This window comes from Parus major, chromosome 1 (assembly GCF_001522545.3).
Source record: "Parus major isolate Abel chromosome 1, Parus_major1.1, whole genome shotgun sequence".
Classification (NCBI taxonomy): Eukaryota; Metazoa; Chordata; class Aves; order Passeriformes; family Paridae; genus Parus; species Parus major.
The window spans coordinates 15,054,299-15,076,142 of NC_031768.1; the positions used below are offsets into that span (position 1 = coordinate 15,054,299).

At 37.8% G+C, this 21,844-nt stretch overlaps 1 protein-coding gene across 8 annotated transcripts in view; it reads left to right on the forward strand.

Moving 5' to 3' along the window:
* The window catches only part of SH3KBP1 (SH3 domain containing kinase binding protein 1), a 214,114-nt gene that overhangs the window by 143,443 nt on the left and 48,827 nt on the right, over positions 1-21,844 (forward strand). For all 8 annotated transcript variants that reach the window (XM_015635209.3, XM_033512366.1, XM_015635182.3 and 5 more), the window contains 2 exons: positions 8,071-8,146; positions 17,698-17,792. In XM_015635209.3, coding sequence (XP_015490695.1) covers positions 8,071-8,146; positions 17,698-17,792 — 171 coding nt within the window. The remainder of the gene's footprint in view (positions 1-8,070; positions 8,147-17,697; positions 17,793-21,844) is intronic.

Below are 21,844 nucleotides of genomic sequence, written 5' to 3' on the forward strand. Positions count from 1 at the left end.
TTTACATGATTTTCAAATATTTTGTGATGTAAGTAAAACACCAGTAACTTCTTTTGTTAAGTATTTCAGAAGTTACAGTTATTTTGAAAAATTAAATAGTTTTTAATAAAAAAAGTGATTATTCCTTAAGCATTCAAAGAATTTATTCTTGGACTTCAAGTAGTTTAAGCATTTTAACCAATGGGTAGATGTTGTTTTGCTTCTTATCAACTGTAAGAAATAATTATATCAGAAGAATAAATATTAATTAATCAGGAAAAAAACCCCAGAAAACTCATGTTTTGTTCTAAAATTTCCCTTGTCTGGGGACCTCAGTTCTGTTTCCTTTGCTTTGTTTACTTGCTTGCTTGCCTGTCTGCTTGGATTCCAGGGCCATGACAGTGGATGACAGACACAGTAGCTGTAAGATGCTCTGACAATCAGTGCTCCATTTCTAGGGCACCGAGTGATCCAAGGGTGCTGTAATCACAACCTGTTTACCAATCTCTGCAATGGGCATTGTAGTAGGATTTAGACTGACATGCTATTTTTATACACACCTTGTCTTTTCTTTCTTTTTCTTCCTTTGTATTCAAGAAGTAACTCCTGAATTGAACACTAGATAGCATTTTCCCCAAGATACCTTAAGTTTTTCTGCATATGCATGCAAATTCCAAAAGCCTTCAACATTCAAGCAGCATATTCTTGTTGTCTACTTGAATATTGCTTTCCTCTAAAACACTGGTGGTGTGGTGAGTTCCTGGTGGACTGATGTACATGAGCATTTTTAGAGCCTCCACTTCTTCACTCTTGACTTTTCTGCTTTGTCCAAACCTGTTAATTGTGGTAAGAGTCATGCTGGTGGCTGAAATTGTGTTCATTTCCAAGGAGCTCCAGTGGGATGAAGGCTCTTGCTTTATGAGAACAGGATGTTTATTTGGAGGATCATCTTTTATTTAGAGATTGTTGATTTTGTCTAGACAGAAAGAATTAAGATGCCAGCAGTTCATATGCCTTTCACAGCATCTAAATACAGAAGTTTGCAATCTTACTGCAGAAGGGTAAAGCCTTTCACATGTAAAATATTTTCCAAACTTAAAAAAAAGAACTTATTTCTTTACAAAGATATGGCATAAATCAGAAGGCCTATATTCATTCAAGTCCAAGAGTCATCTGATATAGGTATCAGTTGGAAAAAACTGCACTTTAATTTGCTGGAATATGGACAAAGTGTGAAAATGTGCCTTTTTCAGTTGTCAGATAGAAGGAAATATAGTTTAACTGTGTGAAAAGAAACTGTAATATGAAGTTTAAAATATTTTAATTGCTTTGTTGTCTACATTCTGTGGAATATTTACCAACATTCCACTAGAAAGCTCTCTGAGTGTATGCTGTGGTTAGAACCATTCTTTAGGGAAGCATCATCTGGTATTTAGAGCTGAGTGAAGGTCATGTTTCAACTTTTGAATGATGTAAAGGCAAGAATTACTAAAGAAGAGTTTGGACCCTGGGTTTGAGGCAGAGTTGGTTGATTTTTAAGCTCAAGCTGGGTGCCTCAGGAGAGGGACCCTGTACAAAGAAGTCCCTGGGCCTTTACACCCTCGCAGTCTGTGCACAGGATGTTCACATGCCCCGCGTGCACCTCCTGGTCCAGGGGTGAATTATCATCTGGGGTCTTCCAATAACTCATTGGATTCTTTCTCCATGTTTATGTGGGCAGGCCATTAACTGCTCTTATCTTCCAGCTTGAGCCCTCCAGGGTCTCAGCCCTTACCTGAAGGTGTCCAGTCTTTGTTTCCTCCCCTGCTGAGCCAAGGGAAGTTCACCTGCACCAGGCTTTGAGCAGGGCCCGCTCCTGCTAAGCTCTCTGTAGAAAATTGTGCAGTTTTGGCAAGTGAGTCTCTCTGTACTAGCTGGGAGTGCTTGGGCAGGTGTAGCTAACTGGTTGGTGTTAAAAAACACAAATAATTATACATGCACGTGGATAGTCTTTCTAGCAAAGCAAAGCTGTGAAGAAAGTAGTTACAGAGGAAGAAGCTACTGAAGATGACTGAGGCAACCAAATGTGTAGACAGGTGCTTAGTTCACTTTTCTTCAAGAATTTTTGTTTACTCTATAAATGTTTCTTAAAATTCCCATTACCCTCTTTGAAGTCCCATGTGGTGACCCTTCAGAAAAGTGTTAGCTCTGTCCTTTTGGGAAACCTCAGGATAGCAATACTTAATCATGCTGTCACAGAAAGGGCTTTATGTGGAACTGAATGTTGGTAGCATGGGAGAAAATGAAATCTTGGACATTTATTTTGGTTCTGACAAAGTGAGAGCATTTTGACATCTGAAAGTCTTTGGAGTTTTCATATTTTGGCTCTTTTTTAGATTTTAAAGCAGGACAGATAGGATGGATAAAGGACTTTATGACATTCCTCAAGCACTTCATGCATATTAGAAAAAAAAAAATTTAATTTTGCTGCTCCCTCACAAAGTCAGCAGTATATATAGTTAATGAGAAGATCATTTATACTCTTGTTAATCCAGAGCTAGAAGACTCTAATAACCATTTCTTCTTCTTTGTGAACAAACGTTCTCAGTTACAAAATGGAGCGTAAAGAAACATTGAAGAATACAGCTTTTATACTCTCACTAATAGTGGCACTGGATTTGCATATAAACCTATATGTTAGAAAAATTCTCATGCATATAAGCCATATCTAAATATACTAGTTGAATGTTGAGAGGAAGTATTGTGGTCAGAGAAACATAACACATTTTTTCCTCTGACCTAGTCATTGAGGTTTTCTGAAATTCTTAAAGTACAAAAGATGCATAACTGTCTTTTCCTCCCTTGTATAAAGCACCAGTGCACATTGCTGTATTTTCATGATTCAAACTGACAAACTGTTTTAAGCTTAATGATTCCAGCTCATACAGGCCCTTTTTATGAGTTCTTTAATGTCTGCTGTATTCCTTAAGATTATCTTCATAGATTTATATTCCAAGTAGCAGTTCCAAAACATTTTATCTAGAATAAAGACCTCAATACACTTTTCAAAATAAATGATGCTGAATGATGAAATGATCATTTTTTCCTTATTCCTGAGTAAATAAGCTATTGCCTCAAGAAGCCTATATTGTCAAAGGAGCCTCAATGGATAAATATGTTACTTTGGTGCCCAGTGTAACAAAAACTTCTGTATGGGCCTATCTATGCATAAATGACAATTCAGTTTGAATTTTCAGATGAAATGTTCTAGACACACTAGACCTGGATAACAAAAGTAAATAGACAAGTCAGTTTTCAACCACAACAGAAAACCCTGAAGTACAATGCAAAAATATGCTGAAGGAAGAAATTTGGTCACAGGTCTACTTTTCTCCCTCTGGCCAGAGATCAATAGCTGTAGAGAACAACCACAGTATGTTTAGGTGAGAAAAACTCACTTGTATACTGTCCTTTTTGTGCTCTGCTTCTCTTGTGTTGTACCCTGCTGTTACAGGGATTGCAGTTGAGTCCAAATATATAAATGAAAGAAAATGAGGCTGTTCAGGTTGTACCATGACCTCATTTACTTGCATTTGTGTGCCACCTCAATCATTTTTGCAATCACTGTTAATTCAGTATCAGAGGAAAATGGTGTGCAGTGATACAGATTTGCAGTGTACCAAAATACCATCAAGGCCTACAGAACCTGTTATTTAGTGCTGGCTGTCCTTCCATTGGCTTCATTGACCCAAACATTAATACTGCCAGGTTGCTGCTAGATCTGAATATCTGAACACCAAATCAGGGTGATTATCCACGCCTCTATCAGCTGTTTCTGCAGCAAGAGGGCACTTCTTCCCTTTTCATCTTTAGGTTCGCTTGTCAGGAGATTAGCAAAATTTGTGTCTGGCAGCTAAATAATCTAATTATGCTCACCTTGCAGAAATAGTGGGATTAGGATTCTGCCTGTTTTGTTGATAATCTGTTGTGTTGAGAGTCAATCTAGACTCTCTAGACAGAAAACCATGTTTTTCTTGTGTGACAGGACTAAGCAAGTCAGAGTGCAGTGTACAAGTACAGAGACATGTAAGTGGAACAATGCTCACTGCCACCACCTAGAAAAGAGATTTATGATAATCAGCATGCTGGAGGAGGATAGCTGGAAACTGAAACAGTAGTCTTGAGGAGTGTCTCTGTACCACTGTGTACTCTGTGTTAGAGATACGAAGGCACAGAATGATATGCTGCCCTTCTTGCTGGTGATGAAACAATTCTGCAGCCAAGAATCCAAGATACAGCTTTAGAGAGAAAATGCAGAACTTCACTCATCTCTGCAGCCTGGTATTTAGGGCACTGCTGGGAGATGACATTACGGGCATTCTGGTTCATGCTGCCTTAGACTTTTAATTGAAAACATTACTGACAACACAAGAGATTTAGGTAAATGGAGTGAGACAGTTTATGCTGGGAGATGCCAGGGATTGATGAGAGGGTTGAGGATCCTGTTCTTGGGTTTGAAACGTCTAAATTCCCAAAACGTCCTTCAAGTTCTAAGTCTTCTTTTGTGCCTGTGTCCCAAAGGGGTAAGATGTGCTTGCTTCTTAAGAATACTGAGCCTGATAGGTAGGAATGAATCAGGTAAGAGACTAACAGCAAAGCTAGAGCTGTATATCAGTATTTTGTAGCATAGATCAATGTGTGTAGAACCTCTTGGACCATCTTCTAATGTAAAGGAAGAACAGAGGAGAAGAATTATAGTGAAATCTTCAACCTATTGTGTGTTCTTTGCTCCCATATTTCTTTTTTTTAGAGGTCAAGGTTTTGATAAATTGCATTGGACCCTCAACTGAAGAAGACAACAAAATAGCCTGTAGTAACTGTTTTTGAAAAGAAAAGTCTGTGTTGTGCAGATGTATATTGGATCTGCAAGAATTTAAGTTTGGCTTCCTTTGTTCTCTTTACCACTAATAAACTTGGTAGACATTTGGTCTGTATGGGAGTACAAGTGACATAGAACAGTTGGAGACAGCAGGAAAGTTTCTGGCTTATATGGGAGATATCACTGTCTCCCATTTTTGTTTTCTTGTCAGAAAAATTGGTAGCTGCAATAATGCTTGGTCTGGGACTCCCAGCCCACAAATCTTAGCTATACTTGAAGCTTTAGCCTGCTGTAGCAGAACCATAAGACTTACCAGATCACAGAGGATTCAGTGTCTTTTAGAGTCAGGAAAGTTTACCTAGGATGTTTCCTAATGAACAAATAAGTACTATATTATGTTTCAAGGAGTTGTTTTCAGAAAGTGGTGACACATTTTCCATGCAAATGTAGACCAATTGGAAACATAAATAAAGAATAATTTTTAAAACCTCTATTCCTTTAGGACCACTTTACAGGACAAGTAAAGCACCTTGGCAGTTCAGGTCCACCTGAAAACAGATTTGCATGAATTATCAATTTTTATTCCTTTTACCTGTTCATGTCACTTGTTTCACCCCCTTGAAATCCCAGAGTGCAGTCCTGTCACTGTTGGACATGAAATGATTTACACAGACACAGCTCGAAGTGTGATGAAAGAAGAAGAAGGTTTATTCTGTCTTTTCAGTATTTATAGATTGTTGACAACAACCAGGCATTGGATAGTCAGGTCACCACCTTCCCAACCACACTGGCCATGAGAGATGTCCATATCTTTAATGGAATGTATAAACACCTATGTTTATAGTTACTTTCCTGGGAAAGTGGCTTGAAATTATGGAAACAGCATCAAAAGGCCTGATTCTCAGGGCAACACAGTCCCTCACAATTAAAGAACAACAGTTCCACTTGTCTTCTCCTCTCCCTGTCCCACACCTAATTCAGGTATCCCATCTCACTGGAGTGGGTCCTGTGCAACCCTTATAAAAATTATTTGAATTATTCTTCCTAGCTCCTAATAAAAGAGCAGCCTTGTTTGGATAGTATTCCCTTTTCTGTTCACAAGTTGGTTCCCAATACTGATTTATCACTTGCACAGGAATTTGTTCTGAATGAAGAGCTGAATTAATGTTTTCAAGTATTGCTCTTGCATCTGCTTCTATACACTAGGAAATCACTTTGCATAATGGATTTTCCACTAGGATACACAAATATCTTCCTTTCTGCCCGTGATTCTGTAGCTTGTTAAATTTTAGCCTGTTGTGGGTTTATATGGTGTTTGGTTTCATGGCATAAAATCAATGATTCATGTATGGTGAAGCAAATAGTAAAATATTTCTTTTAATTAATTGGTCTTGCATAATAATTTAATCTTTAAAAAAACAAAACCTCCCCTAATTTAAAGGCTTTTCATATTCCTTTAGTGTGAGCATGTCTTTATGAGCCAAATTGCAGTGCCATTTAGAGTATCTGCTTTAGTCATTTTCCTAAACAATTTCATGAAGCAGAGATGTGAATAAAGGTTTGATCATGACTGAGTATGTACTGTGATGTGCAGCTATCTTGAGCTGCCCTGTTTGCCTCTGCACACAAAGCTGCTTTCCCAGTCTTGCTTTCATCTTGGAGGTATTCTGTACTTTTATCTGCGTAAATGCAAATGCCTGGTAGTTTCAAATTTTCATTATATCTTTTTTGTGCAATTTTCACTGCTTTGCAGATAGATCTTGGATTGATCATCATCCTTCTTGACTTTGAACTTCTCCAGCACAACCGAGTCATGCACTTTTCTTAGTTTTACCCTCTCTTGATTTGTCATTTGAGATGTCTGTCATCTCCTATTTCTCTTTTACCTCCCTAATCACTGGTTCAGTTAATGCTTCTTATCTCTCATTCCCACCACAGAAAAGAATTGGGGAGGTTCTGTAGAGTTTTGTTGTTTATTTCTCTTCCTTAGAAGTTCACTAACACTGGATTCTGAATAGAGTTATAAGCTTATCAGAAGGTCAGATGTTTCTGCCTCCACCTGCAAATTAAGTTGCAACAGGATACTTTTGGATACTGCAACTCATAGTCTGCATTGCTGTCAACATGGATCTGATGACTGTCTTGTGCACAGCTCTCAAAACTATCTTCCCTCCCTACGTGCTCTTTTTACCAGCCTGAAATCCCAGTATTTGAGTCCTTTTCATAGATACATTTTGGCACATTATTACATAGTATTAACATGGAGCTCTCAGTATTGTCTATACACCGTGGAATTTTACTCAAAGAGCTCTACTCCCATTGCTTCTTTTATTGACCAGTGTTTTCTTATGGTCCTTATTGTACTCAGTACTTCCAAGACTAGATCCTAGCTCTCTGGTCTCTAAACTTTTACTCAGGCTGTCATGAAAGCATGGAGGAGCCTTGTGGTGTTTATGCAGACCTTGCCAGGAAAGGATGTGGAATGGCAGCTAGGGCTTTTCAGAAACAATTACACTGATTTTCTCACCTACACATTGCTAGGATTTTAAAGATAGAAAACTTTCTTCATAGGGAGACAAGGTCTGAGAGAGGGGATAGCATGCATGTAATAATAGGAGAAGATACATAAAGATGGATATCACTGATTTAATTCTATTTTATTTCGGTGGGGGCAGATAGTATTTGTTTACTGTTTCTGCTTACCTGTTGTTGCTTATTATAGTAGTCCATGGTAAATTAGTTACTTTGGCTAAGAAGAAATAAGAAAATAAGAGAGATGTTGTCAATATAAAAATCACACTCAATCTAGCATGACTGAAAATGAATACTCCTTCTATGAGCAGAAGTCAAGTGGGTTCCTCCATGCTGCTTCTTTCAGCTTTACTTTTGGTACTAAATAACACTTTTCCCTAAGTAATTTCATCGATTGCTTAATATTCAATCTACCAGTGAAACTTCTGTGTGTCTTCCCTGAAACTCAGGAAAGTGTTAAAAGGTTATAATTAAAAAATGTTAGTAAACATTAGTAAAGGTAAATTGGAGGATCACATTTTTAAGAATTCTTTATAATTTTAGAAAAAGTTAATCCCCAGTAACAAACATAAGTATAATTTATAATTTGCCTACTGTCCCTTTTCTACTCCTATATTTTGTATTTCCATTACTATTTTTTATGTTGTCCAACTTTTAACTGAACCTGCATATTTTAAAGAAGAATAATTACTTTTTTTCAGAGTGTTGGGAAGAAATTACCTCCAGCCACAGCAACTCAGGAGCCAACAAAAATAGAAGTGGACAGCAGAACAAAAAGTAGGTTTCATAGGTTTTTCTTTTTTGCACTTTGTGCTATTAAAAGCAAGCTGAATGCTTTTTTGTGGTTTTGGTTAAAAGAGTGTCCTGTATATAAAAAAAGCTAGGATGCAGATAGATATATTTAGGATAAACTTTTAGAGGTGGTGCCTAGACAAAGTGCTTTGTTTCACAGAATCCTCTGAATTGTTTCTGCTCTGGTGACCCTACCTCAAGTTTTCTGCCATGAAAAATAAAATTAAATTACATGATCAACTTTCAGCCTTGAGGATACTTTGGAATTAATCAGAGTTGAATAAGATCCAAATTCAGGCTGTAACTTTTAGGTAGGTCATAGAAAAATTTCTCTTGTTGTGAATGCCCTTGCCTTTTTTCTCTTTTTTTAAAAAAAATATTAAAATTATTTTATTTCTATTTCTTAATGTAGCAGAAATAAACTGTATGCATGGTACAGTTTGTGTGGGAAATCAGAAGAGAAGGCTCTGGGGAGACCTTTCAGCAGCCTTCCAGGACCTGAAGGGGACCTACAAGAGAGCTGGAGAGTGAATTTTTACAAGGGGATGTAGTGACAGGACCAGGAGAAATGGCTTTAAACTGGGAGAGGGCAGGTCTAAATTAGATGGAGGAAATTTGTTACTGTGAGGGTGTTGAGGCCCTGGCACAGGTTGCCCAGAGAAGCTGTGGTTGCCCCATCCCTGGCAGTGTTTAAGGCCAGGTTGAGTGGGGCTCTGAGCCACAAGGTCTACTGAAAGGTGTCCTTGCCCATGGCAGGGGGCACTGGGACTAGATGATCCTAAAGTTCCTTTCCAACCCAAACTATTCTCTGGTTCTCTTATCTTCAGTTCTTTTTTCATCATTTCAGTGCTTAGCAATGAAAAAGTAATGATTAAGTCTTTCAGGTATGTCTCTGTGCTGTTCTAGGGAGGCATATGTAACTAGCTTACCAAATAACATACATATATATCTCCCATATTTTGATTTTATTTATATAAAGTTACAACTAAATGTTACAGATTCTGGTGGAAAAGAACAAGAGGGAAGAGAACCATATATATCTATATCTATCTATCTATCTATCTATCTATCTATCTATCTATCTATCTATCTCTATATATATATATATATATATAGCCATACCTTAGAAAAGAAGCTGAATATAACAGAGTTGGTTTTCTTTAAATCTTGCACCATCCTTCTTCCCTGATGTGTTTATCCTTTTAGATAGTTAGCGGATAACATTTTGTCTCAGAACTAAAACACATGCAGATATATGCAGGAAAGAATCTGGATCAGCAGAGCAGGGTCTGTCTGAGGGAAGTGTGTGGTTACAAACTAGTTTGTACAGATTTTCTGCTCAGAGTTGCAAAAGCAGCTTGTGAGAGCTTTTAGTGAATTATTGTCCATTAGCTCCACCACAATCTTGACTTGCTACATCCTCTTACCTTGTGCCCCTGGGCCAGCTGGTTCTAATGGGAAATACTGCAAGAATTCAGTTGCCCTGAGGATGTGAAAACTTGAAACACTGAAAATTGTGTGAACTGGTAATGCAGAAGAGGGCTCCTGAATGTGTTTTCTTTGCCAACCTGCAGATGAACAGGTCAAGCTGACTTGAGTGCAGGTGCCACCAGAAGGGGTGGTCCAGGGGCTTTGCCTTTGTGTGGGAAACCAGGCTCCTTTCCACATCTGCTCATACTTCTGACAGCTGAAACTGCTTACTAAATCCCATCCCCAGGGTATGGCAGGTTCAAACTTTCACATATATAAACTGAGTATGGAAATCTTCTGACCAAAGATTAGAAAAATGTATCTTCTACTGTGATCCATTGAGCTCTGGCTGACAGAGACAGTTCTCCATCAGCCTTGGGCTCTGGATGGTTCTTCTTTCACCTCTTTGTTATTTCCCTCACCTTTTTGGCCAGAAAAATCCTTCTTCTATCACTGTCTTCATTCAACATCCATTTTGCTAGAGTTGGTGAGAAGGATAGCCTACTTATTTGCACAGTATTTTGCTGAATTTTAACTAAACTGCATTATTTAATATTTAATCTTTCCTGGAATCTCTGGAGCTTCAGTAGAATTCTTGGCATCTCTGTTCATGCTTGGGAAAGAGAAGCACATCTATAGGAAGGTCTGATGTAATGTAATTATATATAATTTTCTTAGCTTCGAATGACATCACTGAAGACTCATTTCATTCAGTTGAAGTTGTCCTTCACTTAAATTGAAAAATGTTTCAGTGCAAATGAAACATGTTTCAGTCTGGTTTGGTGTTTAGTATAGGCTGAGGAATAATTTCTTGGTAATAAAGTTAATGTCTGATAGAACTGAGGAGTATGGACAGATGCTGGCATAAGACTGTAATCTGTAATATGTCCTGTTATGTCTAGTAATAATTTGTCATTTCTCAAAAATTCAATTTTTGCTTTTTACCACAAACAAGCTTGAGAAAGCATTCAGTCCAGGGAAGTTTGCAGTCTCAGAAAATTGGTGAGTGTTCCAATTGCTGTGTTCAGCACAAAAGTAATTGGACCTCAAGTACTTTCACTTTTGCCTGGGATGGTAGTATCCCAGTCTTCCTTGGAGTCTTTAACTGCTGAATAAAACTACAAATGAAACTATGAATAAAACTACAAATGAAACTATGAATAAAACTATAAAGATACTGTGCCATTCTCCAAGGAAGCAGCAAGAAACAGAAGATCCATAGACTAAGCTCAGTATGGAGAGGGAGCTTTTGGATACATGGTTTAGATTCCTTTAGGATTACTCTTGGAGATGAATGCTGCAGGCAAGGCAGAGGTTATGCTTGGGAGAGATGGGAGAGTTTTTAATTTTCCTCATCACTATGACTGATGATGTTTTTCTTAGTTCCAGCTGGATTAAAAAAATGCAGTTGCACTGAGAAAGAACCAGCTGAGAGAGGAAGCAGGTACCAGCAGCATCTTCCCTCTCTGCCCATGGGGCTTCAGCAAGGAGTGATGACTGCTGAGTTTTCTCATGCTTTGATTCCAGTCTGGTTTTTTTCTATAGCTTTTTTAATGTGACAGGGCAGTGATCAGCAGTGAGTCACTTGATGTGCCATCTGCTCTTGGAAGATGCAAGATGGGCTAAGCTCTGCAATGGGGTGAGTTGGTTGAAGCAAAAAGCAGAGGTGTGTGTTGGGAGAGGTGCATCTCCCAACAATACACTATGTAAATCTCCTCAAAAATGGATTTAAGATTTTGCAGGATAAACTGATAACTTTTCAGGGCCAAAGAGGACTTTTTGCTCAAAGGAAGAGCAAAACGTCCTCTGAAGGCTGAAGGCACAAATCTTTAGAGGGTTTGAGTGATCTCTTGGAAAACATCACTAACCTTTTATAAATGAGGGAGTGCATCTTTGAAGAGAAAAGGGAAGAGCTGTTTGGTTTAGATTTGTGGATTCCTAGATTTAGAGGAGTATTTTGCTCTTGAAGTTCCATCTCTGTCATGTAGATGGGATGGCACATTAATGCATGAGTGTTTACAATCCTATTTCTGGGGTGAGATGTATTGTTTTCTATGAAATAGCTTACTTTTAATATGAGTGGCTTGTGGTGAAAAGGATATGTTGTAGAAAATATATGTAAGTTTTGAAGTAGCTCTGTTGGATTCTAAAATTTAACAAAACAAAAACATCCACTACATCTGAAAGTTATTGCAGATTACTGAGACTGCACTAGGGGAGTATAAATAAGCAGACAACAAAATAGCAAAGGCAGCCAATCACAGAGTACATTGACCACAGCACTTAATTTGATTAGTCCATTCACTATTTAAAATTTGTGTTGAGCTATTGCATAATAGTATCAAGATCATAGCAAACAAGTAATCTTTTTTGCATGATACAGAAGTGTAAGGAATAGTGAATATATATTAATAGGACCATAGTTACTTCTGTTTCTATTTTTTTTCAATAAAGTGGTGTTTTGACAGCTTACATCTTACTAATTTCTATGAAAATATTTATTAGTGCAATTTACTTATGAGTCTTGAGTGTAGCAATTAGTAGTAAAACCAAATTCTATGGAGTATAGTGTTTGGATTTTTTGTCTGGTTTGTGGTTTTGGTAAGAATTATGTAATTTTTCACTAGATTTTGTACGGTTTACTGCATTTCAGAAACATGAGTGATACTCAAAGAGAGGAAGTTTAAGCTCAAGGAATGCTGCTTGTTTTCTTGCTTAGTATTAATGTTTGTGTCCACATTGACTGCTGTATGATTTAGACTTTGCTGATGGGGAAATATTTAAGCCTCAAAAATTAACTCTACAAAGAAGTAGCAACAGGAGTAAAAGAAAGAGATTGTATCATCTTGCCCTAAGAGGAAAAGCAAATTCCAGAGCCACTGTCCCATTTGAAATGTAAGCTTAACTGAATGTTTGTGGACTGCCCTCTTGAAGGTTGCAGTGAATCCTGAGAATGTAGCAGGAGAACAAACTGAAGGGCCACGCTTTTGAAGTGAACAGGGTTCACTGATAGAGTAAATGCAGTTTGCTCAGATCTGGTTGGAACAGTATGATATTTAACCAGTCTCTCAAAATACAAACAAATGAATTTACCTGCTATACTACTGCAGGACCCCAACTCACAGAGCTGTAAATTGACATCAGTTCTTCACCCTGCAGTGGTAAATATACACTGAGCCACTGAATTCTGTCAGTGGAATACTCTCCTTGCAATGGCCTGGCTAATGAAGCAGGAATGTTCTGTAGGAAGGCTACCTCCTGCTATTGCTCTCCCTCTTGAGGCAATGATTTTTTGAGGGGTTGAGAATGTATCAAAAAGGCCACATTTTCAACTTGGGAACAGACAGTGTTGCACAAAGATACATGATAACAACCCCCATAAAACATCTTGTTCTCTTTGGGTTTATCCATTCATTCAGTTCCTTGGGTAGTGCCCATTGCCCATGGCTGGGAGGAGCTGTGAGTTTGCAGTGAGGGACTGGTCTGGCAGAGTAAAGTACTGAATTGATAAAATAGGGCTGAAAAGCTCGTGAGTATCATATTTTCTCCTCCCTTACTGTTTCCAAGATATCTGCTGTTGGGGGTTTATTAACAGATATATTTTTATCAGGTAAGGAGGAGAAAAAGAGGCTTCTGGAAGAACTGTCTGTGATGTATAAACAGAGCTTTGGATGTCAAATGTAAAAATGAGATTTATCATCTACAGCTGAGGGATACTTAGTATTGGTATCTTAGTTTGAAGTTTTAATTTATCTTGTATATTTGCCAGGCATATAATAGGATATATTGTTTTGAGTTTTAGTATTTTTCTGTTTTTTATTTTTTCTCATTTGGAAAATCCCAAATTCAGCAAATTCCAGTGTGGTCTATACAATGCTGTGTCTGAAATTTTTTCTTTTATCTTTTCTTGCTTCCCATCTAAACATGACTGTTGACATTAAGTGCTTCTACATCCTTCTGTGGTATTGCACCCTGCTGAGTAAGGACAATTTTAGTACTGAAGTGACACAGCCTATTAGATTTTTATCTGCTTTTATTTATCTGGTTTTAAAGGTTCATATTATTTTGAGTTCTGCTAGCTTTGTTTTTGCTTGCTTAAATCATGTTGGTCTACCTATCCCTTAGGAGAAGTTTGAAAGCTGACTTTGTCCAGTTACGTACTTTGCTCCCAACCCATCTGTGCTGTTGACACCTCTGTTGCAGCATGATCCATGGGTTCAGTGATTTAGTGTATGTCTGTCTGAATTGTACTCAAGAAGTCCAGACTTGCACTGTGCATAAACTATATTCTTTTTCTGTGGCTGTTCCTTCACTCTGTGCTCCTGTGCCAGCATTCAGAGCACAGAAGGGCCATGAGCCTCCCCCAGCTCCCTCTTGTGCTTCTCAGAAGTTTGTCTTCTTGCTCTTTATGAACCACATTATCATTTGGTTGATTTTTGATATTTTTCTATAGTTTAATTCCTTGTTTTGCTGCTATTTGGATTTTTTTTTGTTTGTTTGTTTTTAAGAAAAGAAAAAGCTAAGAACAGAAAAGGTTAAGAATAGAAAAGGTTAAGAGTTTGGCGGGGAGAGTGGACAGGTCATGAGACAACAGAGCTCTTAACATCAAAAACTAGAAGAACAAGATGTGTAGCTTTCTGCTAGAGAGAACTTACTTCCAGATCATCAGCTGATACTTTGGATGCTGAAACCACAGCCCTCTCTCCACTCTTGTCTATCAGGACAAGATAGACAATTGAAATACCCAGTCTTCAAATAGGAAGCGAGACCTGAGGGAAGTTTATCTGTTATAGGTCTCAGGATGCTCAAGTCCTCTGCTATCCAAAGCATTTCTTACCCTGAAACACATAGGATTCATCCATGCCTTGAGCAGAAGCTGCACTGCAGACATCCTGTCAGAGTGATGCTGCAGTGGCTGTTTGCAGCTTTTTAGCTATTTTTTGTGCTTAGCTTCCCACTTAATCTTGAGTTGATGCTGTTACTGAATGGAGGATCAATGTATGTGTCTGAGAATGGCTGTTTTGGAATGATCTGTCTTGTGCTCAGGTGTTGTTTACCTCTGAGAATCCAGCCAGTTCTGTATCCAAAAAATAAATGCTAAGCCTGTTCCCAGTAACTAGAGACTTGCCTGAGTGTGCAGCATTCAGTTTCTTTAGTGCAGTATAATTCATCCACATCAACTCTGGACTAATTCACTGAATCTATTATTTATCACAGCTGCTTTTTGGAGTGTGGATATACTCAGAATAGGAAAAAAACCCATGATGATAATTTAAGGTAGCATGCCACTGAAGTGTAAAATGTGCTGAATCTCATATTTATCTACATGATGCTTTGCATCCACCTAAGTCAGTGTGTGTCAGCTTTCTACCAGCTTTTACATAAAATACTTTTATACTGTCTCAAAGACAAAGCAGTGAGCAGGTGGAACTTCCTAGCCAAGTCCACAAAGAGACATCCCAATCCTTCCTCAGAATGCAGTAAACCAGCAGTTAGACACCCCTTTCATCCTCTGAATCTGAGTTGTGACCTGGTGGTTCTCACATGCCCAGCGGTTTGGAAAAGTCACCAAATGTTTATTTCATAGTGCTCTCTGCTTTCAGAACAGTGAAAAGGATTTTTTTCTTTGCTCACTTCTTTTCCCTCAAAACTTTTGTTCATTGTCTTCATCTGAATTTTGTTTCTTCAGAGACACCAGAGGAGGTGTGGTGAGTTGACCCCAGCTAGCAGCCATCCTCCACCCAGCCACTTGCTCCCTATAAGGGTGAGAGCAGGGCAAGCAAAAACAAGAAAATTCATTAATAAAGACAATTTAATAAATAAATGAAAGAGAAATAAAAAGAGGCAACACAAAGGCAACCACCGTTCAGTAGATAATTCATTCACTACCTACAGTGGATCGATGTCCAGCCAGTCTCCAAGGACTGGAAACCTCCTAGACCAACACCCCCAAAGCCCACCCATTTTTATTGCTGAGCAGGAGGCCATATGGCACAGAATATATCTTTACTCATCTTGGGTCAGCTGCTGTGTCCTCTCCAGTTTCTTGCCCACCCTAGCCGACTTAGGGGATAGAAAAGGGGGGAAAAAAAAAAAAAGAAAAAAAAGAAAAAAAAAAGAAAGCTGTGTGAGTATGCTGGGCAATAGCCAAAACACAAGTGTGTTACTAGTGCAGTTTTAGTCACAAATCCAAAATACAGCACCATGTGGGCTGCTGTGAAGAAAATTAACTCCAGCCAGACCTAATACAGGGCACAGCCAGAAAAACCAGCTGTAATTGTCATGGGTAAGTCCAAACATTCGTGTTCAGAATAAAAAATCTGTGAAGCCAACAAAGTTCTTGTTTGCTTGAACCAATGGCACATAAAATTCATGCTGAGTGGCAGCATGTGAAGAACTTTCCTGTTCCCTACTAGTATTATTTAATTTGTCAGGCTGATGGTGCTTACAGAGAGCAAACTTTCAGATGCACATTTCTGGGCTGCTTCTTTACGGTTGATGTTCCTCTCACTAAACTTTTGAAGTTTGGATGGAGCTTATGTGTCAGAGCCCTAAGTTTGGGTTCTAATCACGTGAGTTTGGTTTTGGGGGGTGGTCCCACTGGAGATCTCTTGCTGCTGTCCAGGGAGTTCAAATCATGGTTAAGCTCATCAAATGTAGGGTCTGCTCTTGGAGTCAGGAGCAGCTCTCAAGGCTTTGCTCATTTTAGAGACTTGATCTCCCCTGGCCGTGGTGCACTGACCTGCACTACCCTCACTGCAGTACAGTCAACGCACTACAGGCTCCGTTGGCTGCCCCACTGTAGTGTAACAGGCTGGTTTCTAACATCAGATGCCTGAATCTAAATTTAGACACAAGACCAAAGCTTGGGGGCTGAAATCAGTAGCCTGCATCTGGAGCCCCTAGAGATACCCCAGGGTATTTAGTTTTGACTTGCCTCCAGCTGTCAGACCAGAGGGACCTGTCAATTCCATAGGTTCAGCCATACTATGCATGTGTCTTACATACCCACAAGTGTCTGAAAAGGCACTTAGTCTGGGCAGCTGAACTGGTGGAGGCTCAGATACCCTCAAGTAGGATAATGCAGGTTCTCTTTATAGTAAGCATAAAATAGTAAGTCCTGTTATTTGAAATTAATTTGTATTTCTGTGGCCTGACAGTACTTCTCTGCATTGAATATGGAAGTTGACTAGACATAGAGGCCACCAAAACGGAGACATTTAAAGTGAGGTGAACACTTCTACAAAATCACATGCCCTTCTACAAACAGTAGTTAGTCCTTTTAGACCTGCTGTCTTAGAGTATCACATATTTTTATGCATAGTTTAACAGCTGTAAAACATATTCCCTTTTTATTTGTAAGGCACATTGACATACTCATCTGTTGCACGGCAACATGTAAGAAACTGCTTTTCATGACAACTGCTTTTTATGATTTCTGAGTAGGAGTGTTGGCTTCTGTATTTTCCAGTTGAAAGTTGAGATGATATCCTTATTTATAGACAGTAAAGGAAAAAGAGCTGAGGAAACTTTAGAGTAATACTCAAAACTCTTATACTGAGTTTACAGGTGGTTTAGTTATTAATGCATTAACATTTATTAATGTATTATTTATTGTTGTACCATCTTTATAGATTCATAAATATCTGCTTTCTTGCACACAAGGGGAGAGATAAGCTATGTCAACCTACTGCATCCTTTATGCTTCCAGTTTATGTGATCTGGTGGGAGGCATAGCAGTGGAACTGTGGAAGTGTCAGATACAGGCTTTCTCTAAGGGAAAGAGGCTGTGGCAGGTTGCTGTCTGGAGCAATCTCATTTGAGATAATGGTTCTAGGGGCTACAGAGATGGCTCCCTGGATGACGTGTGTGGGAATGCTTATCAGAATGCAGTTTTTTAAATATTTCATATTGTTTATGAAGGTCTCAAATGCAAAGAGAAAGATGGCAAGGAAATAAGGCAGCACAAAGAGACACTAATGGAATACTTTATGAAGATTATTCACCCTTGAATAAGCAGTTGTTATAAAGTGATAATTTATCACAGTGAATGTTCTTCCTTTCAGACAAGGAGTATTGCAAAGTGATATTTCCGTATGAAGCACAGAACGATGATGAACTCACAATCCGGGAAGGTGATGTTGTCACACTTATCAGCAAGGTAAAAGCAATATTTTTCTCCTATAAGCAGTGATACAGTTTTTAAAACTGACATAATTTAATTGCCATAAAATTAGTATTTATGCCTTTGACAGTGTTGTTGCTAAACCAATGCTAGTTTGACAGTGAAACATTACACAGACTTCAGAGCCCTACAAACCCCTTCCTCCTGTGCTTTCGAGCCTTACCCTGATAATGAATGTAAAGCAAAGAACAATCAATGTGTACTCTTGAGCCCACAAATTTATAGAATTAATATTAATTTTAATCTGATGGCAGAACAATATAAATTGTTAAATTGATCCCTGTAACAAGCATAATGGCTTAGAGAATAAATTGGAAGATTCTAGAAAGCAGCAGCTTTGAATATTAGTTTTATAATATACTTGCAGCTTTCACACGTGAGATTTTTTTTTCTTGTAGGAATTGTGAATTAGATTTTTGTTTTAGACTGAGGTAATTTGCCTAAATTAATGTACTGAACTAAACATTTAAAATTTAGCCAGTCTTAACGTTCTGGTAAAGCAGAGAAATATGACAGAAAATGAATAGTTTTAGATCTGTGGTTTTTTTAAAAATTATATTAAATTATTCAAGATTAGACATGAAAAAAACAGAGCCAGGATTTATACTAAATCTTCAGAAACCATAGAGTGAGATAGTGAGTAGACAGTTGGTTTGCCTTTAGAAGAGATGTGCACCATGTTACAAAGAACAGATTATAGTTTAGGTGCACTTTATTTCCTGCTCCTGTTTAAAGACTTTATGGTTTGTTTAAAAGTTTTTGATTGCTGGACATAAATATTTGTGGGGGAAAAAAAATCTATAAACTAGAAAAGGCCTTTCCATGAGGAAGATGAATCATAACAATGTACACAATACTGCTGCTTTTCTTTGTGCTTATATGACAGTAAAATAATTAGTACTGTAACTGATGTGTTATAAGAAATTGTTACTTGACTGAACAATTTGGCACTGTGAAAAAAACCCCAGAATCTTGGGAAGTACATCTGGGTCAGTGTTTGCCACATACTAAACTATTTTAAATCCTAGAGGACATCTTTGTCCTGAACAATACACATGTAACCAAGGAAAAGTAATCAGACATTTGGTCAGACGAGAATTGCAAATGTAAAAATAAATTGTGTACATTAAATATCCTTTAATTACTTGTCCTCACTGACTTTTGTTTAGCTAGTTTGTAGAGCTGTGTAGCTCTGCCCGATTCAGAATGTTCTCATGTGAGTGTTTAACAGTGTTTCTGATCATGAAAATGGCTTTCTAGATGTTGCTCCTGTCCAATTTATGCTTTATTGACCAGAATGATTTAATTCCCCAAGTTGCTGGTCTCTGGGTGGAGCTGTGTTCATCAGCAAACATAGATAAAAAGACAATTACATTCCTGAAGTTTCTATGTGAGCTTTCATTTGCTTGCTTTTTCCCATTTTCTTCTTCCCTCTGCCTCTGCGCTCACAGTGGAAGGATATTTGTCTTTCATAATAACTAAGCTGATGATTTGACCATATTGATCAGTATTCCAAATCACACAGAGAGAATGGTTTGGAATAGTAAATATGCTATTCTCTAGCCATGTCCTTCTACTCTCAATGATATCAAGCCACTGCAGACATTTTATTTTTCTTCTTTTTTTCTGTGTCGTGTCGTGTCTATGAACACTTATATAAACCCATGCCCCTAAAGAGTGGGGGGTCTCAATGCACAAAAGCCTGGAGTTTCTTTGTGGATGCCTTTTTATGGGATGTCTGAACTGATCTGAGCCACTGAAGAAATGATGCTTAACAAGCAGTCACTTTGCAGATCCTTTTGTGCTTTGCAGGCCTCAGACTTGTGGGGTTTCTTCATATGTTTTTAACACAGTTAAAAAAATAAAATTCAAGCTATGTGGAATCAAGGTCTTTGCTGTGGAGTTCTGAAAACAGTGAGGTCTCCTTTATGCTCTACCACATAATACAGTAAATTTATTTTAGTCTAGATCTTCTGAAGCAGATGTCTGTTGTCATCTTTCTTTTAGTCAGCATTAACAAAATCAGCCTCACCTTTCTGCCCACCAATGGCTTCTGCTAGAGAGTTACCCGGAGTTCAAATCACCATGCTTACATGACCAGTTAGTGAGCCATGCTGACTAACAGGCATCAAAGAGGAACACGTGGAATGAATCAGAAATCATTGCCATGGCTTTGCTATCAGATCACAGAGTTTCTTTTAATTTATTTGTAATTAATTGTTTTGCAGCTTTTGCTTTCTATGCTGGAAAGCATTAGATAGCATTTATTCTTCCCAACTATCTAGACTCAAAGAGAGAAGACTGTTACTTTTAAGGAAACATGGGTGTCACAGTACTTCCTACAACCACAGATGCATTATCGTAAAACAATGTATTTTGTTGAAATCACTAAACCAAAAAGTGATATAGATTCCTAGCATAAAAAGTCTGTTACTAGACTAGTCTGTTTTTCCATAGTTAGATCCATAGGAGTGTTGAAGACTTGTAGTTTTAACTCATGCTGAATTTGTTTTTAATTGAAAACTACAGCATTGGTGAGAATGTGTGGGAGTGGCTGAAGTAAAGAGTGAGTGACAGAAGAATGGGAGAGAAATCTCATGAAAAGAATATAAAATGCATTACAATAATCTTAAAAGCATGAAGATGAGTATCACTTGATAGGTGCTAAGACAAAAGGGGATGGATCAAATGAGCTAAATGGGGAGCTCCTACAAGAGCCTGTGTACAGGTGCACACACATGTGACAATGGGTATGTGAGGAAGCTGTTAGTTTAATATTCATCTTAAAATGCTAAGACCTAATTTTGTGGAAAGATGTGGAATCAGTAAATGCAGAATTCAATAGCACCATTTTAACAATATCCACAAATAAAAAGGATAAGAGTATAGCAGATTTCTCTCTTTTATTCAGCTGAATTAGTTATAAAAGTCCCTTTGTCAAGATCATAAAATCAAGATCAGAAAATATCACTCTAATATAAAGACCAAACCATTATTAAATTTTTTTAAATTTTTTTTTTCTGTCATGGTCTCTACAGACTCTGTTTCAAATTCTCACTGTTTTAATGGATGTTGAGATCTTGAATCACAAGCTGGTCAGAACTTCCCAATAGGTCTCTGTGATAAGAGAATTTGAATACCTGAGTTTCTTTGAAACAGCTAAAGAATACTTTGAAAAGATTTGCTGAATCACAAGTAACCTCCCTAATCACATGGAGAATGTGCTGGAAAGATTTATTTAAGCACTGAAGAAAGTCAGTAGAGGCTGATCACTTATGGGTCAGAATGGTATGTTTTTGGGAAGATATAGGGTGAAGGATGGCATTATGCCAAACTGATAACCGAAAATAATTGCCTATTATTTGGAAAATATATGCTATGAAATAGAGTCCCAACATATCGTAGTTAAAATGTACCTAAAAGACTGAAGAAAAGCAGAAACTTCACATGAATCTATTCCAAAAATTTCTGGAAAAGTTTTTCTTTCCTTCTTTGTCCCAGTGAAGCAAATACCCTTTTAAATACCTAAAAAAGGTTTTATTTATTAATAAGTGGATATAAAAGTGGGTAAATGGTAGTCTTCTATTTTCTTCATGCAGAATAATGTAAAAGCTCTGAAAATATTGGTCAGAATTGTAACTAAAGGTAAAAACTTCATCTTCAAGGCAATAAACTAATAGACCTGGTACCTTTGCTTGGCAAAAAAGGAGTCTAAGAAAAATATGCCTTTGAAAGAAAGAGAATAAAAAGAAAAATACAGTAATTTTACTTGTACAGTTAAGGTCATAGCTGTGCATTTTGATGATTAGATATGTTCATGAGATTAAAATTATGAATGGTAAGAGGCCATGGGATTGACGCTGTTGATTATTTTTGCATTGTCAGACATTTGTGTTCCTTAAGTAATTTTTGTTAGTGTCTTCAAAGTATTCCTGACAGCATTTGGGTATGGGCAAGAACACTGGTAATGACTGCAATCTGCAGCTGAAGGAGGGTGGAAAACAGGTCTTTTATCATGCTCAAATATT